General features: G+C 64.8%; 1 protein-coding gene across 2 annotated transcripts; it reads left to right on the top strand.

Annotated features, from left to right (window-relative positions):
* The first annotated feature begins 1,327 nt into the window (after nt 1–1,327).
* C1QTNF12 (C1q and TNF related 12) lies at nt 1,328–6,166 on the top strand. Of its 2 annotated transcripts, none has more exons than XM_040458000.1 (8): nt 1,328–1,824; nt 4,126–4,242; nt 4,324–4,435; nt 4,527–4,678; nt 5,091–5,274; nt 5,481–5,571; nt 5,717–5,795; nt 5,987–6,166. In XM_040458000.1, exons 1-8 carry the CDS (start codon nt 1,660–1,662, stop codon nt 6,083–6,085), a joined length of 999 nt encoding a protein of 332 aa, XP_040313934.1. In that variant the 5' UTR covers nt 1,328–1,659; the 3' UTR covers nt 6,086–6,166. The 2 variants fall into 2 exon arrangements, with proteins under 2 accessions (XP_040313934.1, XP_040313945.1); XM_040458011.1 differs by having other exon boundaries at nt 1,345–1,824; nt 5,166–5,274.
* The last annotated feature ends 10,708 nt before the right edge of the window (nt 6,167–16,874 follow it).

Genomic DNA, 16,874 nt, shown 5'->3' with positions numbered 1-16,874 from the left:
GCGGCGCCCCCCTCAGGACCCGGCACCCTCCTCAGGACCCGGGCGTTGGGAGCTCACCAGCTGGACACCCAGGAGACCTGAGGCTCCCAGTCGTGAGCTCCGGGTTCACCAGAGCCGGCCTCTGTTGTCCCTGGAGGTGACCGACCATCTCTGCCTGAGCCAGCAGAGGGGACGGATGACCCTGGGCGGACACTCCTCACACCTTCCCCACCAGGCTTGTCTCGGTGCCTCAGCATTCCTGGCAGACATCGGGAAGTTGAGGGGTGCCTGGAGGACTCCTCCACCAGGACCGGTGTGCCCCACCTTCCTCTAGGCCGGACTGCAAGCAGCAGCTCCTGCGGGGGCTATAGCCATGGCTCTGACCCGTCCTAGCCTCGGTCCCCACGCAGGCCCTCACCACGCGGCGAGTGAGTCTGTGCGGCTTGTTGGCTTGGGCTGGCCCTGGCGGACCCGTTGCCCGCGGCGTGCACCCTGGAGGTGGTTCAGGATGGGTCCCAGCTCTCCCTGGGGACCCGCCCACTGTTGCTCAGGTCCAGCTGAGGGGAGATCCCGAGCTCCCTCTCCTTGGGCGGACAGCTGTGGAGGGAACCGGCTCCTCTGGCGCCACACGGCCACCCAGGGGCTCACACTTGTGCTGACCTCCAGGTTGGGGTGCAAAGGCCTGGGGACTCCGCTCCCTTTCCCCTGCTGGCTCAGGACGATCAGAAGCACAGAGGCCTGTTTGGGTGAGGGCAGCCCCTCAGGCAGTAACGGTTGGCCTCGTGCCCCAAGAAGAGGAGGGGGCAGAAGGACGTTGGGGCGGCCGGGGCCACCCACCGTGCCTTTGCTCTGAGGTCAGTCAGTCCCTCCCCTCACTAGCCAGGCTCCCCGCTAGTGGAGGGCCAGCGCCCACTGCCAGGACAAGGCTGGGAGCCGGCTGGGTCAGCTGTCCTGCTTCCTGGGTCCCGCCTTTCTCAGGAGTGCGATCTGAGCCAGGCTTCTGGGCATCGCTGGGACCCTGGGGTAGGGGTTGCTGTGTAGAGGGCTTGGGGGGCCCGAGTGAGGTGGGTCATACGGAGGAAGGGCAGTTGGGGCTGTTGGTCCTGATGGAGGGCTCCCCTACCCTGGGCCACCACCCTGAAGGGGCTGGATGTGAGGTGTCAGGAGCTGAGCTGGGAGGCGGGTGGGGTGAATTCGTGTGAACAGTTTCCAGGGTGAGTTGGCCCTTGGGGGGGGGGGGAAGGGTGGGGGCTGTTTCCAAAGGCTCAGAGCGCCTGCGGGAGGCGCGGATCCACGCCCCCGGGCTGGCCTGGGAGCCCTCGGCGGCGCCGGCCGACCAGACCAGCCGAGTGTGAGCCCTCCCCCTTGGAGCTTCGGGGAGGAGGGGAGGGTTTATTTGGCGGCGGCGCGGGCGGCCCGGGGCGCCGCGCGTGAGGGGAGGCGGGCGCCGGCCCCAGCCTAAGGGAGCAGGAGCGCGTCTGCCGTCGTCGTGCCCGCCCCACCGCTGCTCCAGCTCACCCTGTGTGCACATGCACCGGCAGCAGCCGGGCGCCCCCTGGGGCCGTGTCCCCGCACCGGGGCCCTGAGTGCGGCTGTGCTGCTGCCCCCATGAGCACACTGGGCTGTCCCCACCCGCAGCGCTGAGCCATCACCGAGGTCCGGAGCTGCGGGCCGGCCGCCATGCACTGGGCCCGGGCTGCCGCAGCCCTCCTCTGGCTGCAGCTTGTGCTCCTCGGGGGCATCGGGGCGCGGCGGGAGCCCAAGAGGCCACGGCAGCCCGGCCAGCGCACCGAGCACCCCACCGCCACCGCGTCCAACAGCGAGGGGCTGCCAGGCTCCCCCAAGGTACATGCGGGCCGGTTGCACGTGGGTGCGGGTGTGCACGCCCTTTGTAGACTTCAGGGGGGCCCCCGGCTCTGCAGCCCTCCCCATCCTGTCCCCACGAAGTGGGACTTTGGGCACGATTTGCAGCGGCTGCTATTGGGGCATCCATGGGGCCCCCCTGGCCCAGGGGAAGGGGCGGGGGAGGAGAGGGACTTCCCAGAGGGGTTACAGTGAACGCTTTGAAGCCCTAGGTTCCACGTGCTGCCGTTTGGTGTAACTGCTAATTCAGGAGTGGGTGGGGAGGAGTTCTAGACTCCTCGTTGGGAATCCAGGTCCCCCACAACTTGAGTGGCCGGAGGGGCGCAGGCTAGCCTGGACCCTGTGCTTCCTGGAGGTCCTTACCCTGATCGCTCACTGCGTAGCCAGCACCCTCTCCGGCCTCTGGCACGGGCTGTGTTCCTGGATATTGCAGTCCCTCTGGCCCCAGTCTGGCCCTGGGTCCTCTCTGAGACAAAAGTTCCCCGCACCCACCTCAGCCCTGGTCCTCCACCTTTCCTGCACCTAGTATCTCCAGAGGGGGTCTCGGAGCTGACTCCAGCAGGCCTGGTGGCTTTGTGCAGCTGCCCACCTGGGGGCCGCCGCGGGACTGGGAAGGGAGAGGCCGTTGCTGGGACAGGTCCCCCACCCCCCAGCCCTCACGCCTTTGATCCTGGCCTCCCGCCTCCCAAGGGCGTCTCTGCGGCGGCCAGCCAGGCTGCTCTCAGCCCACGCCGCCCGTTGGAGCCCGGGGCCCCGTTTGCCAGACGGGCAGGCCGAGCCGGAGAAGAGTGGGCTCCCCGCAGCTTCTGGGGCCGATTCCGGCCAGTCACCCAGGGGAAGGTGCTTAGTGGCCGTTCCCTGCCCTGCGTGGCACGAGTCAGCCTGGGGACAAACAGGAAAATCTCTATTCCAGGAGTGGTCTCCGTGGGTTGGGGGGCTGCCATGGGACACGTGCCCCGGACAGCCCTCCCCAGACACTGGAGCTCCTGCTCTTCTTGTTAGGGATGAGCTCATCTTGCACTTGTCCCCTGCTCCTGCAGCCCTTGGCCGCTAGACGCCACTGATGTACCGGTCTCTCAGGGCTCCTGGGTCCCTCAAGCGTGGCCAGGGTGGGTGGCAGCCAGGGGACCGGGCAGATACCAGATATGCGAGGAACCAGGACGGTCCAAAGTTGTTTTTTTTTTTTTTTTTTTTTTTTTAAATCTTTTTAATGTTTGTTTATTTTTGAGAGACAGAGACAGAGCATGAGTGGGGGAGGGACAGAGAGAGGGAGACACAGCATCCGAAGCAGGCTCCAGGCTCCGAGCTGTCAGCACAGAGCCCGACGCGGGGCTTGAATTCACGAACCGCGAGATCATGACCTGAACCCAAGTCGGACGCTCAACCGACTGAGCCCCCCAGGCGCTCCCGGACATTCTGAAGTTCTTGGCGTCCTTCTCTTCTCTGGGTGGGGCCCAGACCAGGGGTGGGAGGTACCCTACCCTACCTGCCCTTCCCATCCCCCCCAGGATAGAGACCTGGCCTGGTCTATGGAGAGGAGGCCCTGGCTTTCCCAGGTCAGGAGGCGGCACCTGTCCTGGGCGCCTGGCTCTTGCTAAGCTAGGGACTGAGGGCTGACTGCCAGCCTGGACCCCGGGTCAGGACTGCTCAGCTTGCCCTGCCTGGGTCAGCCCGAAGGGAGCGGCCAGATCTCTGCGAGCCCCATGGTGGTGGCTCTCTCCCAAACCTCGCTCCAACAGTGAGGTGGACTGGCCAGCTGTGGCCTGGGTCAGAGCCTGAACAGCAGGGCCGGCTGGGGGGCCAAGGCCACCAGCTCACACACTCATGTCCAACACAAAGCAAGGCCTGTGCCTGTCCTCCCCCTGGTTTCGCATGGCTCTGGGACTCTCGAGAAGCCCCACAGAGAACTCGCTGCTCTTCACTGCTGCCCGCCTCAGCCAGGGTCAGGCCTCTGTTGGGACTTGGGGGCTGGCCTTGTGTATACACAGGCGTGCCCATCCGCTTGGGAACAGGGTCCAGTGGGAGGGGACATGGTCGTTCTAATACAGAACCCAGACCACGGTGCCTGGATATCAGGCCCCGAGCCCTTGTCCTGTGTCTCATCCTGGTCTGGGTCCCCAGGGGTGGCCCGCGGTGCCCCGTTGCCACTTTTCTTGTGTGTACCCTGAGTCCTGCCCAAGGTGGCCTCGGCCCTGAGGTTCCCCGCTGTCCGCTGGGGGCAGTAGGGCAGGACTCATTAGGGCCCGGTGACCAGCACACTAGCCCTGTTCCCTGGCCCTGCAGCCGCCTGAGGCCTTGGGGCCTGAGTTCTCAGATGCCCACATGACATGGCTGAACTTTGTCCGGCGGCCAGATGATGGGGCCTCGAAGAGACGGTGCCGGGGCCGGGACAAGAAGTCGGTGAGCCCCGGGGTCTGAACCCAGGGCAGGGGTGGCTGTGGCTCCAACTAGGACCCTCACTTTTCTCCTGCCTCCCCGCAGCGAAGCCTCTCTGGCCCCCCAGGGCCTCCTGGGCCCCCTGGGCCCCCCGGCCCCCCCGGTGCAGCAGTCAACCAGGAGGCCCTGTTGCGAGAGTTTCAGGAGATGCTGAAAGGTGAGGCCCCTGTCCCTGACTCTTCCCGCCTGGGGCCCTGGGGGTGACCCCACACTGACCCCGAGGTGCTGCCTCACCCTTTTCCCCGCAGAGGCCACCGAGCGCCGGTTCTTGGGGCTGCTGAGCCCCTTGCTGCCTGAAGGGACAGGCAGGTGGCTGGTGGCTGAGGCCTTCCACTGTGGACTGAAGGGCCCTACAGTGGTGGACGAGAGGACACTGCTGGAGCTGCGTGGCTTCCAGGCTGTGAGTGGGCTCGGGGGCTCGGGGGGGCCCCGGTCCTCTTGGGGCATCTGCTGTAGGCCTTCCTCATGTACCAGCGCGGGCCAGCGGGGTGCGTGGTGCTGGGTGGGCTCCCCACCACTGGGGGGGGGGGGGGTGGGGGCAGTGCTCACAGCCAGCCTGGGACAGCCACCCAGCACATACATGCAGGGGGAGGTGACCTAGGTCAGGGTCAGCAGGTCTCGTGTGCCATGACTGGGTGGGATCCAAGGTGGCCGGGAGGCAGGGATACCTTTCCAGGTGGGGGCTCTTGAGGGTTCATCCATCCCTTGGGGCCTGGAGCCTGTGCCCAGGGGCCCAGAGGAGCATAGACGCGTAGGTCACCCCCCACCTTGCCCACCTGGGGCCTGCTTGGGGTGGCGGCTGTTGGTCACAGGCGCCTCCCCCAGGCTGGATGTGCAAGATGAGGGCCCAGGCGCTGCAGCTGGCTGTTCACCTGCTATCCCTCCAGCCCACTGCCCAGGGCGCCTTCCTGCGGGGGTCCGGCTTGAGCCTGGCCTCGGGCCGGTTCACAGCCCCAGTGACCGCCATCTTCCAGTTTTCTGCCAGCCTGCACGTGGGTGAGTGGGGCCGGCCCCCAGGCCCGGGTCCTTTGCTACAACCCCACCTCCCTGGGGGTCTCACTCAGGGCCACCCTCCCCCAGCCCTCAGCCGCTCCCGGGCCTACATCTGGCAGTGCGTCCTGAAGGCCCCCAGTCCCAGCCCCCCGCCCCTCTCTGCTCCGTCCTCCTTGAGGGCTGTTGCAGGCCAGGCCCTGTCTCCACAGACCACAGGGAGCCGCAGGGCAGGGCACGGCTGCGGGCTCGGGACACAGTGCGGGCGCTCGTCTGCATTGAGTCCCTGTGTCATCGACACATGTGAGTGGGCCTTCCTAGGGGGCACCCTGAATGCTGGGCGGTCACGGGGGGTGGTGCCCCAGTGTCGACCGCACTGTGTATGGGGGTGGGGTCCTGGCCCCGCAGTCAGCTGTGCCCTCACCCCTGTCCCGCGCGCCCTGTCCAGGTCCCTGGAGGCCATCTCGGGCCTGGAGAGCCGAGGCAGGGTCTTCACCATGCAAGTCCAGGGTCTGCTGCACTTGCAGGTGAGGCCAGGGGGCTGCACCGGGGGGGGGGGGGGCGGGCCGGGGGGGGGGGGGGATCCGAGGCCCGGAGCATCGGCCAGATGACCCCTGGGGTGGGTGCTGTGTGCTGGGGCTTGAGCTTCATCCCTCCACGCGCTCCCCCGGGCAGGCGGGCGTCGTGGGTGGTGACATCCACTGTGGGATGTCTGCAGGCCGGACAGTACGCCTCCATCTTTGTGGACAACGGCTCTGGGACAGCCCTCACGATCCAGAGTGGCTCCAGCTTCTCCGGCCTGCTCCTGGGCACGTGAGGGCCAGACAGGGCCCCCCACCCACCCCCCACTGTCCTCTGTAAAACCTGTGGTGACAGCAATAAAGAGCTCTCAGCCCTCCCTGTCGCCTGGTCACTTTGTAGTCATGGGGCGGAGGGGGGCGCAGGTGTGGCCCTGGAAGGACGTGTGGCCTCATGTCCAGCCTTGGAGGCAGCGGTCTGTGGACACGTGAAGGGCCAGGGGCCCAGACCCGTTCAGCATCAGAAGTTGGTCAGGTGGTGGCCAGATGCCGCGTGCTGTGCCTGTCTGGGGTGCGGAGCGCAAGGTGGGGAGCCCTTGGGAGGGCCTTGTCCCGTGGGGCAGGTGCAGGGAGCCCACGGGTGTGGGCCGCACACAAAATTGCACGTGCGTGTGCAGGTCACCAAACCCCACACGTGAGCCCAGAGGGCGTTCCTGCCCACGCTGGGGTGCCGAGTGCGCCTGCGTTTGCAGGGCGGGGCCCAGGGTGGTCCAGGCCCAGGCTGGCAGGGCACCTCGCTGACTCCCCGCTTCTCCTTGGTGGCTGCCACGTTAGGTGGATGCAAACCCCAGGTGGGGCGGCCAAGGCCGTGCCCGCCCGTCCTGTGGGTTTGGGGCCCTCTACCCCTACCCCGTCTTGGCTCCAGCAAACCCAGACCAAAGAATGTAAATTGATCTTGGGATGTCTGGGCCTCCGCAGAGCTGCTGAGATACTATCTCTGGTTGGCACCCGGGTCCTCGGCAGGCGGCCCCACCTGGAGGGCTGAGGTGAGGCCCCTGACCCCTCCACAGAAGCCCGGGGGCTGGAGGTGGGGCTCGGGTCCGCAGCAGCAGGGCCTGAAGCCCCATTTCCAAGGCTGAGCAGGGAAGGGCCTCTTTCACCCTGTAGACGGAGGGACGGGGCAGGTAGAGGTTGGAGCCCAAGGGCCATTGTTCAGCTTCTCCCCCTGGGGACCCTGACCCCTGTGGGGGGGGGGCATCGCGTGGGGGGGGGCGGAGCATGGGAGGGACCCTCCCTGCAGCCTGCTGGGTAATGAGGCGGGAGAGCAGTGGTGCCAGACTGGCGCCAGCCCGTGCAGCCCAGGGCTTGGCCGATGACCCACCCCACCTCTCTCCCTGGTCGTCCCAGGCTGGCGTCAGGGGCTGGGGGGCTGAGTGGGGGGTGTCTCTGCTTCAGCTGCAGGCACCGGCCTGGTCTGAGTGGGGATACTCTGGTAGCTTGTGGGGGTGGGGCGCGGGTGCCTTCCTGGGGTCTCCAGTGAGGAGGCTGGGAGAGGAGGGGCACACAGGGGAGGCAGAGGCTCGGGAGGACACACCGTCCCCCACTTCCCATGACCGAGGTTCCGTACCAGGCTGGCCAAGCTTGGCTTGGCCATGGGCACCAGTTTATAGAGGAGTAACAGCCTGTGGGCTGATGGGGCTGCCCCAGGGCACAGTGGGAGGGGATACTGAGGGATCGTGGCCAGCACCCAGCCAGACTCAGCCGGGCCCGGGGCCTCACTGCATCCAGGAGCTCTCCCGCAGGTCCTTCAACACCAGCCAGTCCCCCGCCCAGCCTGGTCCGGGAGGGGGCAGGTCTCACATACCCAGAGCTGCTCTGGGGGCGGCGATGACAGAGATGGAGACCCAGAGCCTGCAGAGAGTGACAGACAGGGGATGACAGATGAGAGGTGGGGACGCGAGGACAAGGACGAGCCAGGCCAGCCCCTTGGAGCCCACCGGGGGCAGGGGGCCAGGGCCAGGTTGTGGCGCCTGACTGCACCTGCCTCCCGGTCCGTCTGGTCTTTCCCCCTGTCTCTGCCACCCTAACCAGAGGTCATTAGCCACTTCGCTGCAGTCCCCTGGAATGTGCTGTCTCCAGCTGAGCCCCCGTGGCTGAGGATGTGAGAGCAGAGGCATGGGGGGCCGGGGTGGGCCGTCGTGACCGCCAATCAGCTTCGAGCGCTGTGAGCTGGGGTGGTCACAGCGTTCGGGCCCCAGGCTCAGACAGGCCCCCAAGGACACAGGGTGGCCCCCCAGTGTGAGCAAGGGGCCAGTGCAGGGCGAGGCTCCCACAGGCATACCCTGGGCCCAGCTGCATCCTCTCATCTCTCCTGCCTTCAGGAGCTCCCAGACACAAAGGGAAGCAGTGTTCTGTCGAATGGAAAAGATCAAGGTTTTTAAGTAGCTGACTCTGGGACCTACTTCAGTGGAAGCTTGTTGCTGTATTCTCTTCAGCCCGAACTGTGGTGTTTGAAAAGCTCCCTGGGGCCTTGGGAAGGGTCTGGAGCCCCCTAAGTGGCCCTGGGTCCTTGCAGTGATACTCAGCCTGAGCAGGGTTCCAGGGAGTGGGAGAGCTTGGGAGATGGGGCCGTTATCCTGGGCCTGGTCTCTTCTGGTTTCATAGCTGGGCTCTGGGGTGGCCTGAGCCTCTGGCTGGGCCACACAGCTCTGGAGAGCCTCGGGTTGACTGTTGACCCCAAGCCCTGCCCAGGAGCAGCGGGAAGTAATGGGCTGACTTCACTGACCTCTTTTAGGGCTCAGTCCCGGAACCTCCATCTGACCCTGGGGCTTGCCAGGGAGGGCTCTAGGCCCTGCTGTGCTAGGTAGGGGCCCCTGGGAGGGGGCAGGCTTCCTCTGGCACGCCCCAGCCCTCCGCTGCCAGATCCCTGGTCTTGGGTCCGTGGCCTGGTTGTAGGCCTTGGGGCCCTGGGGGTGGGGTGTCTCGGGGCTGGGTCATGGCCTGCCCCTCCAGTGCCCTCCATGTGCTGTGTTTGAGGGCAGACAGGAATGTGGGCATCTGGCTCAGGACAGCTGGAAAGTCCTCTTGGGGGCCAGGAGCCCCCACTAGCTTAGCAGGCAGGCCCCAACCTCGGTCCGTGGCAGGAGGCTGGAGGGGCAGGATGGGGGGGGGTCCTGGCTATGAGCGAGAAGGCTGCCCGTCCCCTCTTCCCGTGGTCCTCCTCTGAGAGGCCTGTGGGATGGGACAGGGTAGGGGTGAGGTTTCCAGAAGAGCACCCTCCCCCCCAGCCTGGGCCCTGGAAGAAGTGTGGACTTTAGGATACAGCCAGGACAGGCTGGCCCTTGGTGGCCAGGGCCCAGCTTTGGGCGTGACTTCCCTCCCTTGGGGTTGGACCTGGGGCTGATGAGTGGGAGGGCTGTTCCAAGGGCGGCTGCTTGTCCTCCAAGCACGCCTGGGAGGTTCTCACACCCCGTCGGGACGTCCCGACTCCTAGGGCCTGGGCCAGGGACTGAGAGCTGGCCTGGGGTGTGGGGGGGTCTGGGCGGGAGTGTCCGTGCTTCTCTTGGGGCTCCCCGTGCTGACTTGCTGTCCTTGTGGCTGCGATCGTGTCTCGGGGCCAGTGGAGCTGCCCGGTGCTGCTGTGTGTGAGATGTGTGTGGGGTGGAGTCTCTGTGTCTCCTCTGTCTCTGCCCTGGGACCGGGGCTTGTGTGCTGAGCTAGAATCACCAGGCCCCTGGGGAGCAAACACAGGGCAGGTGTCTGGGGCCCAGTGGCTGGAGCCCCTGGCCAGCCAGTCCCTGAGCTCGGGAACGGCTGTGCTCGGTCCTGGGCATCAGGGAGGCCGGCTGGCGGGGCTGTGCGCGTGGTCACAAAGCCGCCGGACCCCGGGGTGGGGATGTGCTGCTGTCAGTCCTCGAGCTGGACTCCCTGTGACAGCTGGGGACTCTGGGTGCTGGGGGCAAGGGAGAGGGCTTCCTCACCCCCAAGGAGAAGCTCGCAGCGCACTGTCCTGGGACAGAAGCTCACTGGGATGGCGGGGGGCGGGGGTGCGCCTTGTCTCACCTGAGGCCTCCGATCCGAGGCCGGGCAGCCCTCTGCTGGGGAGCAGGGTGGGGCACTGCACCCCGGGGTCTTGCTCACTGGCCGGGCTTGAACGGTGCACTCGATGGGCTCTGAGTTCAGGCGGCTCCGAGCTCCGCATGACCTTAGGGCCCTGCCTCGGGGTCAGCCAGGAGCTGAGGCCTTCAGCATCTCAGGGTCTCCCCGAGCCCGGCCCCTGCAGCCACGTTAAGCAAGGCTGGGAAGCACGTCCGGATGTCGAGCCCGTGCCTGCTCCCGCCATCGGCACGTCTGCCCACTTGTGAGTCTGATGGTGTGCACAGGCGGGCCTGGCCTAGGGGCGGGGGTGTGGTGCTTGGGGACAAAAGGCCTTTGTTCGGGTGAGTTTGGGGTGCAGCCCCTGCCCCGGGGCAGTGACTCATGGGTTCCTCTGGTTGATAATGTCAGTTTTGTAACAGCCGGCAGGTCACACACACACCCGGGGTGGCCTCGAGGGTAGGAGGGACCCCCACCTGCACTCGCGGCCCCTCCAGGCTGCTCTGTTGGAACCTGGGTATGTGAGGGGGTGGCAGCGAGAGCAGGAGTGAACAGGAAAGGTGTCAGAGGGCCAAGCGAAACTCCAGTTGTGAAGTAAAGCGTCTCCAGAAGCAGTCGCTTGGCCTTCCTGCAGCCCCTCGCCTGCCTCCTGGCCCCCTGCCGTAGCCCTGAATCCCTGCCCCCCCCCCCCCACCTCCGGGCCCCAGAAGCCCATCCGCAGGGGGCCCTCACAGCAGCCTGCACCAGGGCCAGACCCAAGGATGCACTTCAGGACCTTCGTCGTGGGGTCGTCTGATCCCTCCTCTGGGGCCAGAGGGACAGGGTGGGGGCCTGCCTGGAGATACGCTCAGAGGGCCTGACGTGGTGACTCCTGTCGCGGGCTTGAGCCTGGCTCTGGCCATCCACCTGTCACTTCCTTTGAAGGATCGAGTGGGCGCCTGCGTCAGGGTGCCGGGCCCCTCGGGGGTTGGGCCTTTGAGATCCTCGGACACCGCTGGAGGTCGGGGGCAGGGCTTGGATCACCGGGCTGGGCCAGGCCCTGGGTCGTGGGAGGCAGGCTGCAGGTGAGGGTCCTCACGGGGTTCCCGTCCTGCTGGCTGCAGCCTGTGGTGTTTACTCTGGAAGACGGGCTAGTCCATGGAGTAGCTGGAAGGCTGGCTTCTCCCCGGCCTGTGAGCGCCACCACCAGCTGAGCTCTGCTTGGCGGGCCCTGCCACCCAGCCATCTGTGAACCCTGCTGGCTGGGAGAAGGGCCTCTGGGGCCATGTGCACAGGAAGTGCAGGCACCTGGGGCCAGGGGCGACAGGGGCACCTGGGCAGGTGGCCACAGGTGTGTGTGGGAGGGCGCCTGACCATCCTGCTGAGTGGCGGCGACCGGCCAAGCAGCTTCCCCCACTGCCACCCCTGCCTAGACCTCCTTGGATTCCAGTTCCTGCTGCCGCGCCCCCCCCCCCCCCCCAGCTGCCAGGGCTCCCTTCCTGGGGGTAGCTTTCATCTCCAAGCTCAAGTGGAGACCCCTCTGCAGAGAACCTTGACCCTCGTCACTTCCTGGGCCCCCCCACACCCCCTACTCCCAAGATGGCCCTGGTGTAGCCCTCAGGTCTGTGTCAAGGCGGGGGAGGGGCAGAAGCCATTCCACCCCACCATTAGCTTCTGCAGAGGCTGGGTCTCCTGAGAGCAGCCTGTCAGGAGCCCCACCCCAGGCTCGGGATGCTCTCCAGGTCCCCACCAGGGACCTGGGGCTAGATGGGCACCCCTGGGCACCTGCTGGTGCTCAGACTGGGGACCACGCCTCTGCCCAGTCTTCTGACTTGGGCAGCTGAGGCTGGCATCCAGAATGGGGTCCCACATCCCTGGGACCTCCCAGAACACATTCCCCTGACCCTGGTGCCCTGCCCTAGCCTTGCAGAACTGCTGATCTTCTCTGATTTCACTCATTTCCTGTTCTGGGCCCCTCGGGGGCCAAGGGGAAGGCCAGGAGCTGGGAGTGGGCGCCCTGCACCGATGGCCACCGGCCTCCGTGATGCCCGCTGGACCAGGCCCCGGGCAGAGCAGCGTGCCTGAGCTCGGTCCGTGGGATGCTTGCCGAGGCCCCACGGCGAGTCTCCTTCTCTGCAGCCGGAGCAGAGGCCTGACACTGTCAGTCTTCCCTCTCCCCCCCCCCCCCCAACAAAGCCGCCCGGCCCCCCGCGTGTCCTGCCCCCCCCCCCCCCCCCCCCCCCGCACCACTCGTCAGGCCACACCACCCACCGCACCACCTGCAATGGGACCCCACAGTGGGGGAGGCACAGGGTCTGTGGGGGGGGGAGGGGGGAGGGGCTCCAGAGACACCCAGCAGAGGACAGTCCCCAGGGCATGCAGGCCCCAGGACACACGGGGCGGTGGGCGGTTTTGTTGGCTTTGGGTGATCTCAGAAGCAGTCGGCACAGTGAGTAGGGTTACCTGGCTGCGGTGTGGCCATGGGGGGTAGTGCTGGGCCTTCTGCAGGAGACTGTGAGGGCATGAAGTGGGGGAACGGGGATGGATGGGGGGCCAACGGCACCATCCACAGGAAAGACGGGGGGCAGGAAGGGCTGGGTCAGAGGAGAGTGTGGGGGTGAGAGCAGAGGAGGGTAGGGAGCTCCAGGGGGTAGCCCAGGCTGGCAGTGAGCCCACCCTGGCCCTGAAGATGGGGGCATGGGTGCCCACAGAGGCCAGGTGACGGGATTATTTCAGCTCCCAAGCTGTAGGATGTGGGGAAGGTCCTCTGGGTGGCCGAAAGGTGACCCCTGGGGGAGACCCTGGAGTGGAGGCTCATGGGGTCTCAGAAACGGGAAGACTCACAGGGCTTGGACTGTGACCCCTCGAGAGCCCAGGGTTTGTTCTGAGGCCAGGCCGTGGTTTAAGGACAGACACGGGAGGTGTCCGCCCGCTCCCTAGGCTCAGAGAAGGAGAGAGACATTAGCTCAACCCAGGGCACACTGACTAAAAACAACCTGAGCCTCTCTCCAAATCCCTGGGTCCGGAGCGCAAGCATCAAGGAGCAGCCGGCACGCAGACTTTTTGGGATTGGCTTTTCTTGCCTGATGGAACTCTTTGGAGCTTCATCCTGTTACTGTCAACGTTTCTGAAGTTTCGACATTTTCTAGTCCTGGAACCTTGGCCAAAGCGCTCAGTCTCTATGCCCTGTCTCTTCCTCTTTCTCAGGAAAATGAAGGGGCCGTTGCCAGGGCTGCACGCCAGCCCGCAGAAGTGCTGAATGCAGGCGTTGGCGTGTTATCCTGGTGTCCGGACAGCTCGCGTCCTCTCCTGACACCTGCTCTCCCATGGCCCCGGGGGAGGGAGGGGCGGGGCCAGGGCCCTCCATGAGAAGAGGGGCACCACTCGAGGTGGTGCTGGGTGGCCCATGCCCCTCCGGGCCTGATGCTCTCTGCCAGTGTGGGCTGACGGCCACTTAAAGAGAGACTGGTTTGGCTGGGAGAGAGTGGGCTGTCCTGTGTCCCAAACCCCCAGTAAAAACCAGTTCGGTGGTCTGACTCCCCATCTCCCAAGAGCCTATCGTCTCCTGGGCCCTGGGCCGGCGTTGGGCTCAGCCACTGGCCTTTAGGACACACGTGTCCCGGTGGTGTGCAGCCTGCAGTGTGTGGCTCAGTGGGCGGGAGGTGCAGTCTGGGGGGGGGGGCCACCCTGACCTGGAGAACCCGCCAGCCAGGGCGGGCTCTGTCCGTGGGCCCCAGTATTGCCGGCAAGGTGATGGCTGAGGGTCACTCCGGGAAGGGACCCCTGGCCATCAGATCGAACGTGTGGTCTGAATCCTGACGTCACAACTGCAGTAATGATGTGCACAGTCAGCCCAGGAGAGGGTTTGTTCTGTATGGAAATTTAATGATTTCGGCTGAACAATAGGAAGTTTCCATTTTTGTCAAAACTGGTTGCATACTGGCACCTTCATGTGATTCAAGCGAATGCTCAGTCTCGTAGGTCCCCCTCGCCTCAAGAGACACGTCTGGGTTTTTAGATTTTTTACAAGGAGGCCTTGGACATGGCTGCCATGCTTCCTTCCCATGGGGTGTGCTCTGGAGGAACCGGAAACTACAGCAGGACTGCAACGCAGGGCAGGGATCAGAGGTCCACCCCTGGGCTCGGAGCCTGGCTCTGCCCCCGGCACGTGGGTGCCGGCAAGCTGTCTGCAGAAGAAGGACGGACACGGGCACACGCCAACTCCTCCGACGATCCCGACGTTCACACAACACGTTCAGGTGAAAAAGGTCGGCAGGGTCCCATTCTGCTCACCCCGGTGTCCCCAAACCTGGCTCCTCTTGTGAACCCTTGTCCTGTGAACCAGGTGTTCACAGGGGGAAGGTCAGTCCTGGCTCGAACTGGCCAATCAGAAAGCCGACGTTCACCTTGTAATCAGAATTTGTCAGATCTTGGGACCTCTCTGGCCCGGCTTCCACCTTCTAAAGGTAGGAGAATCGCAACCACAAGACCATCCCCCGCTTCCTTCTGGCCCAAGACTCCAAACTCCGGATATCCTTCTACCTTTCAACAAAAATAACCCAAACCTGCCGCTGTGGACTACATCCCCCCAAACTCAGACTGAAGCCTCAACTTCCAATGTGATAGCATCTGGAGGTGGTGGTAGCTGAGGTCATGCAGGTGGGCCCTCTGGTGGGATCAGCATCCTTGTAAAAAGAGACACCAGGCACTCGCTTTGTCTCTCTCCCGTCACAAGGCTGTGGTGAGAAGGCAGCCGCCTGCAGGCCGGGAAGAGGGCCCTCACCACCCAGCCCAGGTGGGGCGGATCACATGTGATTTTAGAGCCTGCAGACTGTGAGGGACACACATCTGTGGCATTTTGTTACCTCGGCCCAAGCTAAGACGCCCGCTCTTACGATCCATGGCCCGAGAACACCAGAGAGTGGCAGGTCAGAGGTCTGTGCCTTCTGTTTGCGTTGCCCGAGGTGCACTGCGGACACTGGCCGCGTGGCCAGGCTCCCCAGACAGCAAACCCAGGTCAGACCCCAGAAGAGCTCTGTAGGACCACACACCACTGCACCGGGAGGGGCTCGCGGCTGTCCCGGAGCCTCTCTATTTGACTTCTGTGACGGTCACAGCGCTCAATTTCACATTTAATGGGGAAAAAAGGGAGCCTGAGTGTCCGAGGATGTGTCCAGGTTTGAGAGGGGTGATCGGTCAGGGGGGCGGTGCACGTAAATGCATTCTGTCTCCAGAAGGACGCGGCAGCCGGCGAAGCCTTTCTAAAGACAGAACGGACACCTCACCGATACTTTCAAGGGTTCAGATTCCTGGAACTTGGACCCAGAGTCTAAAATAACAGATGTGCATGTGAGGAACACTTTGGCCTGCACGGCCGTGAGGAAGCCTTAAAAGGAGTCTTTTCAGAAAGAGACAATGGGACTGACTTTCCAGTGTCAACTAAAAAGAGAAATGGACAATTTTAGAATTCTTCCACATTTAAACACACATGCAGCAACGAGCCTACAACTCAAGCTGTAAAAACAGATTAATCCACAAATTCCAAGTTCTGATAGAAAAGTCTTCCCTTAAATAATTTAAAAAATATACTGAGACCCACACGCTCCCAACTTAAAACTCTTATCTACACGAATTTACAATATTTATAAGTCACAGACTCGCGCCGAAGCACACTGATCACAGATTCACTTTGGAGCAACACAGACCAAAACACCACTGAGGCTGTGAAACAGTGACACCAAGTGTAAACCCTAGACTTGCACATGACAAATGGTACCAACACGAAACACAGAAGCAGGTAACCTAACTCGATACGGCTACAGCAATTCGGATGAAAAGCCACTGGAGTGCGTCGCAGCGAAGGTGCAACATGCAAGGGCCCGAGGGTCAGATCCCTGCAGCCGCGGCTCTCTGGGCAGTGATTTCCTACGTGGACGGTCACCACAGGATGCAGGACAAGGCACAGTCCCCACCCCTGAACGAGTCCAGATTCTTTCTCTGTGGTCAGCTCCAGCCTCTCGCTGCTGCTGGCCCCTACGTCGGGAGAAGGACAGGCCGGGGCGCGGCGGCAAAGCCCTGCCAGCTCGCCCAAAGCTGGGCGTCTTCACAGCCAGGCCGATGCCGGCTGAGATCCAGGGACCCGACGTTTCTACCTGGATGTAAGGTGCTGCCCTGGCAAGTCCCAGGGGCCTCCCAGGCCCAGAACAAGATGCTCCCGAGCGAGGCCCGGTGGCGGCCGCTGGGGTGCACGGCCCTGGGCGCGCCCACCGGAGCTGGGACCTGCGAGCTGTCCGCTGTCGCTTGGCGTCTGCCTGAAAACCCTACCGGTCGCCGCAGAAGCCAGGTCCCCTTGAGGGCTGGGCTCCTTCCGGACACCCGGCCAGAACCCGTCAGCCGTGCCCGTGCAAGGCCGGCGGGAGGCCGCCTCAGCGGCTGCCTCACAGGGCCCTGAACGACCGTCGCGGCGGCGGCCGCCTTGGGGCCCCTGTCCCGGCCTCCGTGCGACTCACGGCGGGTCGGCTGCGGCCGCAGCTCAGGGGATGCCCTCCTTCCTCTGACAGCACTGCGAGGGGGGCGCGGACCAGTCGTAGATGTAGGACAGGCGCAGCTGCACCTCCTGCCTGCACAGGCGGCCCTCCCGCATCAGCGTCTGGTGCTTCTCCAGCATGTCCTCCAGGCTCTGCTTGTGAGTCACCAGGTACTGGTTGCTGCAGCCGCGGGACTTGTACTCGGTGTCGAAGCGCGGGTCGTGCTCGCGCTGGACGTCCACCGGCGCCAGCCAGGCGCCCAGCGACACGTCCTCGCTGTGCCAGGCGCGCAGGTACTCGCGGCTGAGGCGCAGGTAGTGCACCAGGTCGGCCGAGAGCACGTAGCCGCCGCCCAGCGCGTAGGGCAGGTAGTAGTCACAGAGCTGCCAAGCGGCCTCGCGCCAGCGGCCCCCGGGCTTGACGCGGCCGCGGCCCGAAAAGAAGCCCCAGTAGAGGCGACGGCGACGCGCGGGTTCGCGCGCGCGCG

Source organism: Herpailurus yagouaroundi, unplaced genomic scaffold (genome assembly GCF_014898765.1).
Source record: "Herpailurus yagouaroundi ecotype Mexico unplaced genomic scaffold, PumYag 77, whole genome shotgun sequence".
Lineage (NCBI taxonomy): Eukaryota > Metazoa > Chordata > Mammalia > Carnivora > Felidae > Herpailurus > Herpailurus yagouaroundi.
This window is presented reverse-complemented; position numbering and strand designations above follow the sequence as displayed.